An 18,215-nucleotide genomic window follows, 5' to 3' on the forward strand; every position below is an offset into this window, starting at 1 on the left:
AAATTTATTGTAGTCTAAATGCACAGGATAAAATGACTTACAAGCAATTTTTGTTAGCAATACCTAGAGAATGGGTAACTGACCATTCTGGTGAATGTAGTGGCAGTCCTGCACCTGGTCCTTCTTGTGGTGTTTCTAAAAGACCCCTGTGCAAAGATCCACCTTGTCGACTATCAGGTAAAATAAAAGAACATATTCTAGAGGAAATAATAACCACAAGGCTAAAAAGACAAGTGCAGCCAGAAAGTGTAGAGTCTGCTCTTCCAGGGTAAAGCACAGTGAAACACGGTATGTTTGGAATAGATGTTCTATTCCCCTGCACAGAGGTGCCTGCTATACTGCCTATCACACTCTAATGAAATATTAGAATGCTTTAGTAAGACATGTACAAAGCTTCAAAGAAATACATTAAGTGCAAAATAAGTTGTTGATATTTACCCAAACGTGGGTGTTTCAGTATTCACTTACATAACAAATTGCCAGCCAGAGGCGTTCGTTTCTGCAAGAATCCCCCAGTCAATAGTGTGTTAAAAAGAAGAAAGATCTCAAGCAAGAGCTTTATACCTCAAAGAGCTAAAAAAGAAGAACTAAGCTCAGTTAGAAGAATGAAGAAGAAAGGAAATCACAAACATTAGAGCAGAAATAAATGAAATAGAAATTAGGAAAATGAGAAAAAAACCCAACAGAACCAAGAGTTGGTTTTTTAAAAAGATAAACAAAATAGACAAACCTTAGCTAGACTAAGAACAGAAGAGAGAAGACTCAAATAAAATCAGAAATGAAAGATGGGACATTACAACTGAGGCCACAGAAATAAAGAATGATCATAAAAACTGCTATGGGGCTTCCCTGGTGGCACAGTGGTTGAGAGTCCGCCTGCCGGTTCAGGGGGCACGGGTTCATGCCCCAGTCCGGGAAGATCCCACATGCCGCGGAGCGGCTAGGCCCGTGAGCCATGGCCGCTGAGCCTGCGCGTCCGGGGTCTGTGCTCCGCAATGGGAGAGGCCACAACAGTGAGAGGCCCGCGTACCGCAAAACAAAACAAAACAAAACAAAACTACTATGAATAATTATACACCAATGAACAATACCTAGAAGAAATGTATAAATTCCTAGAAACATACAACTTACCACCAAGACTAAATCATGAAGGAATAGAAAGTCTGAACAGACCTATAACAAGAAGGGAGATTGAATAAATAATCAAAACCTCCTAACAAAGAAAAACCCAGGACCAGATGGCTTCACTAGTGAATTCTGCTGAACATTTAAAGAAGAATTAATGTCAGTGCTTCTCAAACTCTTCCAAACGACTGAAGCAGAGGGAACACTCTCAAACTCATTTTATGAGGCCAGATAAGAATACTACAAGAAAAGAAATTACAGGCTAATATCCCTAATGAATATAGATGCAAAAATATTCAAAAAAATACTAACACACTGAATTCAGTAGCATATTAAAGGATGATACACTGTGACTGAGTGGGTTTTACCTGGTATACAAGAATGGTTTAACATATGAAAATCAATCAATGTGATACAGCACATGAACAGAATAAAGGGTAAAAATCACATGATCATTTCAATAGATGCAGAAAAAAAGTTTGAAAAAAATTCAACATCATTTTTTTTTTAAACATCTTTATTGGGGTATAATTGCTTTACAATGGTGTGTTAGTTTCTGCTTTATAACAAAGTGAATCAGTTATACATATACATATGTTCCCATATCTCTTCCCTCTTGTGTCTCCCTCCCTCCCACCCTCCCTATCCCACCCCTCCAGGCGGTCACAAAGCACCGAGCCGATATACCTGTGCCATGCGGCTGCTTCCCACTAGCTAGCTACCTTACGTTGAAAATTCTCAACAAACTAGGAATAGAAGGAAAGCACCTCAACATAATAAAGTCCATATATGACAAGCTCACAACTTACATCATACATGATGATGAAGAGCTGAAAACTTTTCCTCTAAGATCAGGAAAAAGACAAGGATGCCCACTCTCACCACTTTTATTCAACATTGTATTGGAAGTCCTAGTCATAGCAACTAGGCAATAAAGAGAAATAAAAGACATCCAGATTGGAAAGGAGGAAGAAAAACTGTCACTAGTTTCAGATAAGATGATATTATATACAAAAAAAACCCTTAAGACTCCACCAAAAAAACTGGTAGAACTAATAAACAAATTCAGTAAAGTTGTAGGATATATAATCAGGATATAGAAATCAGTTGCATTTCTATACACTTATGATGAACTATCTGAAGAGGATATTAGGAAAACAATGCCATTTACAGTAGCACCAAAAAGAATAAAATACCTAGGAATAAATGTAACTAAGGAGGTGAAAGATTTGTAATACTGAAAACTATACAACATTGATGAAAGAAATTAAAGAAGACCCAAATGGAAAGACATCCCATGTTCATGGATTGATAGACTTAATATTGTTAAAATGTCCATACCCAAAGTGATCTACAGATTCAAAGGAATTCCTATTAAAATCCCAGTGACATTTTTATAACAGAAATTGAAAAACAACTCTACAATTCATACGGAACCACATAAAAATCACAAATAGTCAACTCAATTCTGAGAAAGAAGAACAAAGCTGGAGGCATCACACTACTGCATTTCAAAAATATTACAAAGCTGCAGTAAACAAAACAGTATGGTACTGGCATAAAGAGAGACATGTAGATCAGTGGAACAGAATGGAGGGCCCAGAAGTAAATCCATGTGTATACAGTCACTGATCTTCAACAAGGGTGCCAAGAACACACAAATGGGGAATTAGTGGGCATAAAGTTTCAGTTAAACTATGTGAATAAACTAGAGATCTCATATAGAACATTGTACCTATAGACAAGAACAATGTATTTTATACTTAAAAATTCAAGAAGCATGTATCTCATGTTAAGTATTCTGCCATAATAAAATAGAATTAATTAAATAAATAAAAATAAGTTTTGTAGTAATATTGAAGAAAAAAATCTAAATAAGTGTATCTATTTCCCTCAAAAATCCCTTGCTCAGAGATGCTCAATAAATAATTATTGAATTACTCTTTTGTTCAGTCCTCATTCACTACTGAATGGGCATGAGTTTAATGACAGTGGTCTCTTACAATTTTATGGAACTTTAAAATTTATAAAGCAGTAATCTGTAAAGCTAGATGATTTGCTTTTCTAGGGCAAGAGCTATTTCTCTTTTGTTTTCCTCCATTTCTTTCATGGCTGGCATGTTGCCAGGCCCATGTTAAAGATTTGTAGAATGAATGTGTTCCATTTTTCCTCAGCTGATTTCACAACAATCTTATAAAGCAGGCAGGCAAGGACAATTTCTCCCATTTTACAGGTAACACAATCAAGAATTGGAGTAGTAGTGACTTGTCCAAAGGTATGAAATTATTAAACGGCATAACAAGGACTTGAACCCAGACTTCAAGGCCAGTGTACTTTCAACTCCACAGGACTACTTCTAGTATAGATTTCAAGCCCAATTTTGTTCTATGTTCTTAATTTAACTTTGGTTATCATTCCTTACAGTAAAAAATCATTTGAGATATATGTGTCCTTTAATTTTCAGCGTTAGCTGTAAACTTCCTTTTCATGAGTGATATTATCATCTGGTAAGTTCATTTGGAAAATATGTATGAAAGTCAATGTACTGACTTCAGAAAATGAAATAATTTTTTTTCTCAATATTACTTCATTTTGGTTGCTCTGTATTTGCCATATTTAAGTAGGATGGATTAGCCATTTCTTATGCTTAAAACAATTTCTTTTTACTCTAAACATTAATATTTATAGAGCATTAATATTTAGTCTTTGCTCATTACTTTCGTCTGCTTTAGTTTCCAGAATCTTTTGGCACTATTTCACTCTGACATTTTAGGGACACTAAGATCACACTTGGTGATTCAGTGCCTTCAGTCAGGTACTTATAGGATACTCTTTTGTATATATAATGCTGTGAGTATGGAATTTTTTTTATGTTATAGGTAACATCTAGTACCTTGTACAAATGCACAAAATATTAAATAAGGAAAAATGACAACTGTTGAGCTGGCTATTCTTTTGGAGCAATGATACTCAATATTCTTTCATTATGGGAATTAGTAGGCTGCTGGAGCTGTGGAATTATTTGATTGTATTGATCTGACTACAAGAGGAAGCCAGGGCATTGGCGGTGAGTGCCAGGGAAACTTTACTTGCCAGAGCCCTGGCTGCATTTTTTCCTGCTGCTTCAGCTGGTTTCTTCTTGTTCTCTTTCTCAAATTACTCCATGAATCTACATAATTTTCATGAACTCATTAAATGTGTAGTTTGTATAGAACATTGACTTAGATTTATTTCAAAACATGTTGTCAGGAAAAGGAGGAAAATGTATTTGGGAAGAGGGAATGCTGAGTCAAACTAGATATTTTCTTTTCTGTCTTACTCATGCTTCTGTTTTCTGCAAAGCAGATTTTCAGTTATTTTAATGGGAGATGAGCAGTCATGGTCTCTGTTGTATTATTTTGTGGATTACTATTATTACTACTTTGGGGACTTCCCTGGTGGTGCAGTGGTTAAGAAACCGCCTGCCAATGCAGGGGACACGGGTTCGAGCCCTAGTCTGGGAAGATCCCACATGTCATGAAGCAACTAAGCCCGTGTGCCACAACTACTGAGCCTGTGCTCTAGAGCCTGTGAGCCACAACTACTGAGCCCGCATGCCACAACTACTGAAGCTCGCGTGCCTAGAGCCTGTGCTCCGCAACAAGAGAAACCACCGCAATGAGAAGCCCGCGCACCACAACGAAGAGTAGCCCCCACTCACCGCAACTGGAGAAAGCCCGAGTGCAGCAACAAAGACCCAATGCGGCCAAAAATAAACAAACAAACAAAAAAACTCCGGGTGTGTTTACATTGCTTACTTTTATGGTATACAGTACTTACTGTTTGGGCTTAGAGATACTGTTTGCATCTTCTTATTCTCGTCTGTTGTGTGTGAAATTTGGTAAGGTAGTCAAATAGGACAGAATTTGGATTTCTTTCTCAGTACAGAGACCGTTTTAATATTCAGTTTTGACATTTTTAGAACATACCTAGGTTTGTTTTGGATTCAAATTTATTCATTGGGCTTTTTGTTTAAAGTTTGAATTTGGTTTGCAAGGAGTTAAAAATATTAACACAGGATAAACTCAATGTTCAACAAATTATTTTGGGGTTTTGGTTCATTTAAAATTCCCACTGAAAACTTTGAACAGGTAAAATCCAGAAATATTAAAATCTCTTAGATTGTGCTTCCTTTCCCAGCTTCAACTGAGAGGTCATTTATTTTGAGAAGCAGTCAATATAATGAGACTACAGTGCACTAAACTAATGTAGAAAATCTCAAGAGGTCTGTTTCAATTATCAAGCACAGTGGCCTATTGGAACAAAAAATTTTCAAATCAAGGCAACATTAAATCTCTTTAAGTAAAATATAAATCTCACCTTAACCTTTGTCTTATTTTTGTCTTCTGTACTTCAGCTGCACCTGCAAGGTAAAATTATTGCTTTTACTCTATAGCATCTTTAAGTGTATATGTGAGCCGACGGGAATGGGATGTGTTTGATAGGGATCTAGCTTAAAGTTATATTATAGATTTTGTATTACCTCTCCTTGACAATTATTTGTTGTTTTAAGTGAAAAAATGAACTTAAATGAATGAATCATCATAGTTTGAGTACTTGGAACTATTTAGTATCAATAAATGGAGGATGTAAGTTCTGATAATGAAAGTTCAAGCTTAAATCTCCACATTATGCAAACTCTGATGTTTAATGAAAACATCTTGTGGGGATGTATCATTATTGGATTTCCCCCCTTTTTTCTTTGGCCATGGAAATATTACCTGGATGTATTGGTTTTCATGTTTCTTATTTTGAAGGCTTGAAAATATGTTTACCCTAAAATTCCTATTTGGAGTTGTATAAAATTCACAGATAAATGTGAAGAAGAAATAGTTAAGAAATAGAGCTTATATTTCTTAGGGAAGAGAAGATGCAGGGGATGATGAATGCTTTAGAATTAAATAGGTTGATTGGTAAAATAGCTTATGTTAATTTATATATAAAATTACTTAAATTGTTTAGAATCTCAGATCTGGTGTTAGTTTGATTTGAACATAGTGAGAAGGGACCAAGAAGTGGGCAAGGCACAGAAATGATCATACAACATGATAAATAGTTTATATAAAGGTCATTAAAATTATGTTAAAAGAAAGTTGTTTACTATGCTACAAAAGGGGGAAAATGAACAGACTTTGGCTGTTTAAACTGATGGGTAGAACCAGTTCCCATTTAAGGCTCTGAAAACTCCTTTGAGGCCCACCTCAAATTCCCTCATGTCTTCCATATGACCTGAGTCTCTCTGTCAGTATCAATGTTTTTTTTTTTATTTCACCATGTTACTTTTTTTTTTTTTGGCCATGCCTTGCGTCATTAAGGATCTTAGTTCCCCGACCAGGGATCAAACCCATGCCCTCTGCATTGGAAGTGTGGCGTCTTAACCACTGGACGGCCAGGGAAGTCCCACCACATGTTACTTTTATCTCCTTTTTTGCACTCCTTTTACTACTTTGCCTTGTGTTAAAGTTAATGGTAGAGTAGAAAAAGCATAAACATTATAGTAAAAATCCAGTTCCATTTTGAAATGTATAGACATATCGAATCACTACGTTGTAAACCAGGAACTAACATAGGTCAGTTATACTTCAAAAACAAACAACTAAACAACCAAAAAAAATACCGCGTAGAAAGAGGGATCAGATTTGTGATTACCAGAGGCGGGGTGCGGTGGGAGAGGGAATTGGACAAAGGTAGTCAAAAGGTACAAACTTCCAGTTATAAGGTAAATAAGTACTAGAAATCTGATGTACAACATGATAAATATGTTTAACAATGTTGCATGTTATATTTGAAAGTTAAGAGTAAATTCGAAGTGTTCTCATCACAAGGAAATAATATTTTTTTATATTTCTTTAAAAAGAAATATAAAATACTTTCTTACAAAAGTATCTATATGAGATAATGGATGTTCACTAAACTTATTGTGATAATCATTTTGTGATGTATGTAAATCAAGTCATTATGCTGCACACCTTAGGTTATACAGTGCTATATGTCAATTATGTCAATAAAACTGGAAAAAAAGGAACATTTGGCTTAATATAAGGTTTTGTGGTTCTCAGGAGAACCTGGACAAAGCCAGATTAGGAGAAAAGGCTGGGTGAAAGAAAAATTAATGAATGTATCTTTTTATGAATTAAAATTATGTATTATTGAAAAAAAATGGTTCAAGCTTTCTGAGTCTCAGTTTACTTGTAGAATGGGAAGACAAATAGGAACTCCAGTGGTTCTTGTGAGGAGTAACTTGGAAAGGATAAAGTACCTGGCACTGAGCAGGCACTCAGTAAATGTCAGTATCTTTCCCATTTCTGAGTTTCATGTCTAATTTCCCTGGTAGTCTATAAGTTACTTTAGGGCAGGAAGTATGTTTTATATTCATAGTGCCTTGTACATAGTAGGCTCTAAAAGATTGTTTGTTGAATTTAATTTATTGTCCTGCTGTGAAAGTTTAGCACTATTATTTCCTGTTTCTTTTTCCTCTGTCACCTTGGATTGAGATAAACATGTTGCTTTCATGAAATTGAGGATTTAATTCAGTAGAATGCCATTATAATATGACTTATTCCATGGAGTTTGAAATAGTAAGGGTCAAATCATTTCCCTGGAAACTTAATTATATTCTATAAAATCTTATTAGCCTGTCTCGTAGCATCATAGTCACAGTGGAATTCTGGTGTGTTTAAGATGGTGAAGTCTCTGTAGAATTCTATCTAATGGCACACATTGAGAATATGGGAAATAAATGACATAAAGAAAGAGCAGATGCAAATGTCTTGCAAATATTACTTGACATTTTCAATCACTAATCCTCTAAAGTATGTTCTAGTTTACTAAAATAAACCAAGAATTCAATTTCTTGTGAGCTCCTTTTGCTTAATTATTAGTAGCAGAACAATATTCTGTGATACACTGCAATTTGTCTTCTTTGTGTTTATCTAGTATCTGACTTAAAAATGAATGGAGCATTCTGATTCAGCAGAACTGATTTCATTAACTCATGTCCGTTATAGAGCAGAAATGAATAAATGTTTGCTGAACATGCTACATATGCTTCGATCATCAAGACATTTGTTCTCCTTTCTTCTCAAAATATAAGATCTGAGAGATCTTCCTGGCTGAAGTTTGCTGGGTGCCTATTCTGCATAAATGTTTCTATAGAGGCAAGTGGCTACCTTTACATAAATTTGTTTCCATGATTGGGATGTGAGACCTCTTTTTAATACTTTCTCATTATGATTTGAAATTATACATTCATTGCAATTTTTTTCTTTAGGAGTGGTAGCAGTGTACCCTAAGACATGAAGAGTTAAAGAAAAAATTTTTTTAATGCAGTATGTTCTTTTGTTAGAATGAGGACTAAACAGGCTTCTCATTCATGCAATAATGTTGCTTGTACTTAGCACATAGTTTCTAATTCTGTATAATTGTGCCTAACTATTTAATTCAAAGGCAATTAGCTAGCCTCTGTTACCTCTGTATTATGAATAGGAGAAACTGAGGCTCAGTATTGACTATTTGTCTGTGTTACTGGTTAGGAATTTGAGAAAAATATGCTGCTATCCTAATGATTTACTTTTGTTTTTGATTTCAGTTTCAGAGGACATTTGAGTCTCTTAAAAATGTTTCCAACAAATCTGACCTCCAGAAAACCTACCAGAAGCTTGGGAAGGAGCTGGAAAATCTGGACTATTTAGCCTTCAAACGTCAGCAGGTAGGATTTAGAGCTCTCCTTGGTGGACGATACGAACACTTTAGTCTTCTCGCCTTCCTGCCTGTCAGAGGCTCAGGTGGGTCTGGGGAGACTTATCTTCTAATATTTAGGGCAGAAATAAGTTGTGCTGTGTGGTGCTGACCTGCCGTGTTCACACGGCTTCCTGCGGCATTCAACGTTGTCCTGCTTTTATATGTGCACTTTGGGGGTTTCCACGAGTGTCCTTATTACCTCTTTTAAAGAAAACTCCTGCTGGTTTGTGAAGGTTCAACTACCCTTTGACTAAGGATGCCTTAGTGGCATAAAGGGAACCTCTATGTAGCTTGAACAGGTGGCTTTTATATTTGACAGGGGATACGTGAGGAGAAAAACCACCTCAAGACCAAGAAAAGGATGTGGATGTACATACAAGCTTAAAGAAAGGAGTCATAAATATGCCAAATAGTTTTTTTTTTTTTTTTAGTTTAGCTTTAGTTTTCTTGTTTGATCTCTGAAGATGAGTAAAAATTTGCTAAATGTGTAAGGTTAAAGGGAAACATGCTTTCCAAGTGCACGTCTTTTAGCCTCTTTTTATAGACCACAAGATAAATCCAGAGCCAAAATAGACTTTTATAGGGCTGGTTTTAGAGTTCATATTTTATAATATTAATAATCATTAAGGTCTGTGTGTTTGCAAGATACCGCCATAGTAGCTAGCTACTTTTCCCAAACTGGATCTTTTCCAGTTTCTTCACATCCACTAGGTGTCAGGATCATCAAGCTTTTACTGGGGCTGAATGTTTGTTCCGATCAGAACAACCAGTTAGATGTTTAAATTAGGTTGCATGAAATTCGGGAATGTGCTCAATGATGGATAGCATCTAGAAAAATGACTAAGTGGCTGACTCCCATAGCCAACCACCGAGTCCATTACTTAAGACTGTTTTCTGTTAGTGTGGCAAAGGGTGTAACTCTCTTGATGTTGCCTAATTTACAAATTTTGGATCTTTTGGAAGGGGAATTTCAAAGCAGTACTTCCTTTATTTAGTTAAACCTCATGAAGTCAACATGGTGTGGTCTAGAAATAGTGACTTGAAAAGAGAATTGTGTTCTAAGCTTGGCTTTATAATAGATATTACGTGGACATTTAACCTTCTCATGATCTTATTTTCCTAGGAGTTATATTTGTTTTGTAGAGTGTTCTGGGGCAAATACAATATCTTTGCACATACTTTAATTTATATGAAAAAAGACACAATATCCATTTGTTTTATTTATTGATTTTATATTAGTGAAGGCCTAGGAATCAGCACATGTAACAGAAGCAATCACGGTTACACGGTTACTGAGAGCTACTACAGTAAGTTCCCAAATGATGCTGCTTAAAATTCACACTGTGAGTCACTGCTCTGGCCTATGTAGTTTTTAGTAGTTTTGTTTCCAAGAGCCATATTTATACCACTGGGGGGTATTTGAGTTGGCAGGCAGTAGTCAGCGTGCTCTTCTCTTATCCTTTCTCATTAGCACATTTTCAGTGATTAGATTCTTACATTAGCTAATTGGGAATTTGGAAATATGTGAATGCTTCAAGGGCAAAAGGGCATAACTCTGAGAGAATGGCATTGACGACAGACAGGTAAATTGCATGTGTATGTGAGAGAAAGATGGGCATGTCGTTATTTATATATGTATACGTATGTTTATGCATATATAAATCTTATATTCTATTTATTAAATGACAACTGTCTGCCACATAGTGTGATTAGAACATTTATGGATTAGATCATTAAATAATTGTGACGATATAATAAGGTTGGTTTTATGAGCACCATTTTACAGATGAGGAAACTGTTAAGAGAGTTAAGTAATTTGCCTAAAGTCACTAGGCAAGTAAAGCTGAGCTTCAAATAGGTATCAGTGACTCCAAACCTGGGCTTTCTCCAATATCCCTGCAGGGAGCCAGGCTGGGGGGATAGTAAAGTGAGGAGTTCTAGGCATGCAGTTTGAAGACAATTTTAGGATAGGACAGACATGGGGCTTAAAGAGACATTTGAAAATGGGCATCTGATGAGAGGCAGAGACAGGGGCAGCTCTCTCCTCCTCTCTTTCTCTCATGCAAATTGTTCAGTATAGACAAAAACACAAAAGAATTTTTGAAAGAATATCTTCAGACAGCTAAGAAAATGTATAAAACTTTATGTTTACAACCTTTGAGTGTTATATCTAGGAACCCTAGTTCTAGTGAAATTTATTCACACAAGGCAATTTTTTTAAACTCAAAAGGACAAATTCTTGTGAAACAGACTTATCTGCATACATAGAATACTGTCAACCCTTTGTTTTACTTGATTCTGCTTTTCCCTATATCTAGTGATCATTTTTTCTACATGGAAAAGATGGAAGGGGAATTAGAGTGAAATGGTCAGAAAAAGGATGGTAGAGTAGAAAGAAAGTCAGGGACCAAAGAGCGGTAAAAAAGAGGGAAAGGGACTTATAGGGATAAGATAAGAGGGATAAAGTGAGGGAAATAAAGCTATATTTGGTTTTATACTACATGCATTTAGTAAGTTAAAGCATTTATTTTTGAAGAATTAAAAAAATCTCAAAATAGAGAAAGGGAAAAAAAGAGATAATTACAAGAAGACATAGTGAATGAGGGAGGTGACAGAGAAGAGAAAGACAAACTTTGTTTCCCATTAGCTTCCAAATGTAGCAAAACTTCCTAGAAATTTGTTATATTAACCAGGTTCTTCTGTACCAAAGCCACAGAGGAATTGTTGTGTTTCCTGGATGGGCAGGGTTTAAAGAGACAGAACATTACCTTTTCTCTGACTTGGTGGGATTTGTCTTTTATGTCCTATCCTACCCTCTGTAAAGTCCCCCAAACCTATAAACACACATTAGTAAGTTTCCCCTACCTGAAAAGATTTAGATCTCTGTAAAATTGCCATTCAGCAAGAAAGCTTCTGCCTTATAAGGCAGGATGCTTTGTACCAGAGAATTAGTCATGCTTTGTTCCCTGGTCCAACCATATTTATCATTTCTCTTTGTGACAGAACGTAAACTCTGTAAGGACAGGGCCTTGTCTGTCACCTTCAATGCTGTATGCTCTGCAGTGCTCACAGCAGTATCTGACCCATGGCTAACACTCAATAAATACTTGTTGGTGCTGTTATTGCTATGAACAAGGAAGCATGCCAAAAGTTTTAGCCTCAGATTATAGGCAATTAATTGATGTGTTTAACTGTACTTTTTTTATATAATTAAAAAAATATTTTATTTATTGATTTTTGGCTGCGTTGGGTCTTTGTTGCAGTGTGTGGGCTTTCTCTAGTTGTGGCGAGCGGGGGCTACTCTTCATTGTGGTGTGCGGGCTTCTCATTGCGGTGGCTTCTCTTGTTGAGGAGCACGGGCTGTAGGCACGTGGGCTTCAGTAGTTGCGGCTCGTGGGCTCTAGAGCACAGGCTCAGTAGTTGTGGCACACAGGCTTAGTTGCTCCGTGGCATGTGGGATCTTCCCGGACTAGGGCTTAAACCTGTGTCTCCTGCATTGACAGGCGGATTCTTAACCACTGCGCCACTAGGGAAGCCCTACTGCACTTTTAAAATTCAGAAGGGTATTAACCCTGAGGCTTCCGGGATGCCAAACGTTGACAGATTGCTCCTTGCCTTATGTATTATTTAGGTTTTCTCCTAACATATTTCATTTTACATCTATTTCTTTAAACAAACACAAAACATCAATATTATCTTAGCTATGAATTAGGGATGCCCAATAAACTGACTATAATTATTTTCTTGGACTCTTTCATTAGATTTTATTTTCTGTCCCTTTCTGTGACATTTTAAACATCATTTTGAGAGATTTCTTTCCGTAGGCCACATATATCCCTGGAATACTTTGCTCTATTCTTTTACTTTTTTTAAGGGTTGGTGGGGGCGGATTATTGTGCTTTCTCTCCTAGGTGTAAGCTTAGCCTTGCCTTGCCTTGCCTTTCCTAGCCTCGCCTTTCCTCCCCTCCCCTCCCCTTCCCTTCCCTCCCCTCCCTTCCCTCCCCTCCCCTCCCTTCCCTCCCCTCCCCTCCCTTTCCCTTCCCTTCCCTTCCCTTCCCTTCCCTTCCCTTCCCTTTTTCTGCTCCTGCTTCTTTCCTGTTTGTTTGTCTTTTAAAGAGTGAGTGCTTACACTTCAACTATTCTTCGGGCTATATTTTAGGTTGGGGTACAAGCATTTCTCCATTTTCCTAATGTCAAAAAGACTAATGTTAAAAATAGCTTTGGTTGGAAAAGGTGAGAGGAGGCTGTGATAGATGAGGTGGTGGGATTCTCAGGATGAAGCCATCTGAAGTAAATGGATGACAAAGCCATATTACCAAGAATCTGGAGACTTTTTCAGTTTTTACTACATCTGAAAATGCAGTCTTAGAGTTTGTTTAGACTGCTTGATTTTTATCCTCCAGGTTGATGATACGTAGGAATGGTAATAGCAAGCTGCAGCTATTATATAGAGCCCAGGTTTATGTATTAATTTGAGAGTTTATAAATCAAGAGATTTCCTTGGAGCTTTGTTTTTCTGGAATAAAATAAAATAAAGTTTGATATTCTAGACTCTAATTTTATTCCTTTCTTCTATTCTTACAATGCTATTATAAGTATTAAGAAGTGTAAAAAGTAATAGCATTATAAGACACAGCCTGTTTTCAGAAACTTTTAAAGTCCTTTGGTATGAATTAAATTTGACATTATTGAGTTGAACATTATGTAGACTGAAGCACATTTACACACTGATGTGAAAATATGTAAAATTAAAATATCATACCTCAGATATACATCCATGTTTCAATGTGTCACAATCCCTGATCTCCCTCTTGTCTCCCTGATCATGGCATGCTATTCTTGCCTTCTGAACTTTTCACAAGGTTCATAAACTTGATATTTAGGATATCTAGCCCTTTTCTATTTACCTATTTAACTACTAATCTTTCTTTAAAGCTAAACTGAAGTCTAGCCTCCCTCATGATACTTTATCCTATGGCTTCCAATCAGTATGTAAGCTCTTCCTTCTTTGCCATTCTTAGCTTTTATCCATGTCATACAATTTAGAATCTGACTGATTACACACTTATTAAAGATCCATGTAGTGCAGGTTAGAGTGTGGGCTTTGCAGTCAATCAAATCTTGTTAGATTATTTGTACTGCTTTAGGCACTGCAGCTTTTTGTTTTAAAATGTTTGGAAAATAATACCTAACTTATAACCTGTTTTGAGAAAACAATATATAAAGTGTAAAGTACATATATGCTTTAAATCCTTTAAAATACATAAAGGAATCAGTATATAAAGGACTTACCATAGTGCCTGGCATGTGGTTAGTATAAGCTGTAGTTATTATAATGTTGTTTTTGTATTATTCTCATCTGTCTTCATCCTAGATGGTTGGTAAGTTCCATAAGAATACACTGTCTGTTTTGTATACTTTTGTACTTCACGTAGGGTCCAGCACTGTTATGAACATAGAGGGTAGGATTATTTTGGACGTTTGTAACATAGTGGTTAGTGAGCTCTGTCAAAAAAAATGTTGATACCTTTTGAGAAGGGAGTTGCAGTATTTGGTTCTAATGTGTTTTTGAGGTAGTGTCTCTTGATGGGCAGTGGAATTAAGGTCCTGAGTACTTTGCTGTGGCAAACTATAACATAAGGTAGGGTGTTAGACCCAATGTTCTGGCTAAACCCCAACTCATGTTATAATTACATCATGTGTGCCTAAACTTCCTTTGTGGTTCCAGGTGATATCATTCAGCATAATATTGTTCTCTCTTTAGTGATGATGTTCAGGAGTGAACGCTGCCTTTTTCTTTTTCTGAGCTGAGTTAACCCCTTAAGACAGCTCCAAAACCTGAAGGGCATACAATACCTTACAGAATAGGAATTGAATTTAAAATGACCCCTTATCAATGAAGAAAAATAGAAATAAATCAGATGAATTTTATTTAGTAAGAATGACTGCAGGTTAACACCTTGCATTGAGAAATAAAATTCTAGGTGGATAATGACTGAACACATGGAAAAGAATCCTAAGCTTCTTCGGAAACTCAAGAACTCTGAGGGACACAATACGGCAATGTAGGACTCCTGTGAAATCAACGCTTAGCAAAACAAAATGGATGATTGTTAGGCTTTGCTGTTTTTGTGCTATAGAACATAGAGTAGAGAAGTTGATGATTTCAAGTAATAGTCCTTAACCACGTAAAGACTTACAGCAAGACTTTATAACATTTTTTATAAAAAATGTTATGGATCATCTAGGATAAAGGGATATACAGTGATATTGCACTGGGAGTTGTTTACTTGTAAGGACAGTGTGAGAACTAACTTCCCATTTACGTTAACAATAAACTAGAAGTTGTAAGTATATTTTACTTAAGACCTTTAAAAATAAAGTACATATGCATCTGGGATTATTTAGCTGCAGTCTAAAGAAGAGTATAATTGGGGCTGAATGAGTGTTATGGTAAGGTGCTAAACTTCTAGAATGATAGTTCTATAAGAATAGATTCACTTCAGTGGCCTTTGTTAGATGAAATATGTTAATGGCTCAATTGGGAGAAGAGCCTTCCCTTCCTTATTCTGTAATTAATCCAACTCTGTTGAAAGAGTTCTGATTGAATTCTTCCTTTTAAGAGTAAGTAAACCAAAGACTGCTGCATTAAAATATTCATGTCTATCTTAGACGGTATTCTGTTTCTTATTTGCCCAGTCAAGTAAAATGATTATTTATGCCATTTATAAAACTGTTTCTGAAGATCCCAGAGCATTTCAGACATTGTTTAAAAATTACACAGATTTAAAAAATGCTGGATTATAATACAGTGTGCTACAGTAAGTTTCAAGCCAACCCAAATGTGCTTTATTCTGTCCACTGCATGTGCAATTCCATTTTTATTCAACTGCATACAATTGTTTGTCTCGCAGGAAAAACAAAGCGATGGCATTACATTTATTCTTCAGTTTTCTGACACAGACAGAGAGAAGAAGGTTGGATACATCATTCAAGGTCATTCCGAGTCACTAGCAGATTCAGAATTAATATCCACATTTCCTAATTTCTAGCTTATTGCAATAGCCATTCAGCCATTTTTACTCCTTCATAAACTACAGATCTTTATAGGGTGATTTCTTTTTCTATAGTTATAGTCTGAAGTTAAAAAACCTTATGGATTTTTATATAAGAACCTCACCCTTTATTTAAAAACAAATAATCAAAATGATGCATATTATATACTTGTTCTCCTTCTAAAGTTTGATTTCCACATTGGGTATAGTTAATAGTCATGACAAGTAAGTGTATTCTATTAAATTAGTAAAGTAAAAACATTGCAGAGAAATCTTTTAAGTTCTCAGGTTTGTTATTTTATTTCCATCTGTTGTCTCAAGGGTTTCGTTTATTGGTGGCAATTAGGTAGAAAGCTGTTGAATCAAGCACATACCAGCTGATTTTTATGCACCAGAAAAGATTTATTAATTTTTTTACAAGGTTGTTTGCTATATGATAGTTTATCTTACGGGGAGCTTATAGCTACTTTGTAGTGGGGTATGCTCATTGAAATAGTTAATTCTTTGTCATGGCTTGTTTTCAAAACTTACAATGCTGATAGGAATTTTAGAAGTGGTAAAAAACTTTAGTGTTTGCATCAATGTGGCAGTTATTTGTGCATGTCTTATATTGACATACGAGTTCATAAGATTGTCATTAGAAGTTGGTATTGATGAGAAATTAAAGTTCTAAAAGAGTTAACCCTGAAAACGATAATCTTCGCTAGTCTGTTTTATAGCTTGAAAATGACCTTTGTATACAAATCAGATAACTTTTTACCGCTAGGATTATGACCTCTGGTGGTTTAAGATGAAAACTAAAGAAGATATAGAAGAATCCGTGAACCTTAAACTAAGGAGCCTTTAGAATTCATCTAACTCAACTGTTTTAGATGTGAAGAAAAATGAGACCCAAGGAGATTAGCTGTCTTCTGTTAAGCTGTACACTTTGCTAGTGGTAGAGCTGGGACAATAACAGGAGGTGGTATGTTCTTTGGTTCTTTTCTGAGTCGTTTAGCATAAGTCAGCCAGTTGTATACTGATTCTTTGGTATCTCTGGTTTGTATTCTGAATGTAACTATAGATGCTTATAACATCCATATATATGTATAAGCTGTATTAGACACTGAGAGATGACTATAAATGGAGATCATTCAGTAGTGCCATTTTTTAAAATGAAAAGACAATGCAATAATATTACAGCATTTTAGAAGAGGTAGAAATTATATGCATCACCTGGTTCAACCACTTCAATACATGGATACACAAATAATACAGAAAACATCATTATGTTCTTTTCTATTGTATAGGAATTTTCATTTCTTCGGCAATTTCTAGATCCTGTGCCCTCTAAACCAGTGCTTCCTAAACTTTAATATGCATACAAATAACAAGGGGAATTTTGTTAAAATACAAATTTTGATTCAATAGATTTGAATTGAGACTGGAGAGTCAAACAAGTTCCTCAATGATGCTGATGTTGATGGTCCATGGATCATACTTCAAGTATCAAAGGAGTTTTAATAATAAATTGCAGGAGAGCATTATTTACAGTTGTGTCTCAAGAGCCTAATATAGTCCCTGGAACATAGTAAGTACTTAATAAATATTTTGGATTTGAATTATGATCCAGTAGTAAGATTTGTGTCTATGTTTGGACATAGAAGATATTGCTAGCCTACAATAATATCCTTTATCACAAATTTTATATTGTTTATTTTGATGTTTCACTGTCATGTGAAAAGACATGTTATGCACGTACGTATTGTGTTTTTATAGATTACATATTTCAGTAGTTGTAGAAGTTGTCCTTTGTATATTTTTGCTACAAGTGAAAGACTGAATATGAGAGCAACTGAGTCTAAGGTACAGGAAGCTGAAGAAGAGTGAGAATGTATCAATAGTATTTTAACTCTGCAGTGTTCATTGTGACTTGGCCAAACTGACCATGGGACCAGCTGGTATTGACTCAGCAGCATTTGTTCCAGAAAAGCAAGCTTGGTCACATACTTACTATACAACTGATGAAAACTAAAGTCTCAAACACATTCTTAATTAATTTGTGTATCCAAGTTGTGTGTCTCTACCTGATTGTACAGTCAGAAAGCATCACAATGATTGTTACTGTGTCCTTGTCAGGTGAAAAGATTACTGCTACAGCTACAGCTCTCCATGTTAATAGTAGTGCTGGGAACATGCCTAGAGCGCTACTGGCTAAAATCCAAAGGAAGTGTTGATGCTGCTTAGATGAGGCCAACAGTTCTGCTGACACCAGAG

At 35.8% G+C, this 18,215-nt stretch overlaps 1 protein-coding gene across 2 annotated transcripts in view; it reads left to right on the forward strand.

The window, feature by feature from the left end:
* Positions 1-18,215, forward strand: part of CTNNA3 (catenin alpha 3) — a 1,571,950-nt gene that overhangs the window by 114,465 nt on the left and 1,439,270 nt on the right. For both annotated transcript variants that reach the window (XM_030862371.2, XM_060286489.1), the window contains exon 5: positions 8,753-8,872. In XM_030862371.2, coding sequence (XP_030718231.1) covers positions 8,753-8,872 — 120 coding nt within the window. The remainder of the gene's footprint in view (positions 1-8,752; positions 8,873-18,215) is intronic.

The sequence above is a fragment of the Globicephala melas genome, chromosome 16 (genome assembly GCF_963455315.2).
Source record: "Globicephala melas chromosome 16, mGloMel1.2, whole genome shotgun sequence".
NCBI lineage: Eukaryota > Metazoa > Chordata > Mammalia > Artiodactyla > Delphinidae > Globicephala > Globicephala melas.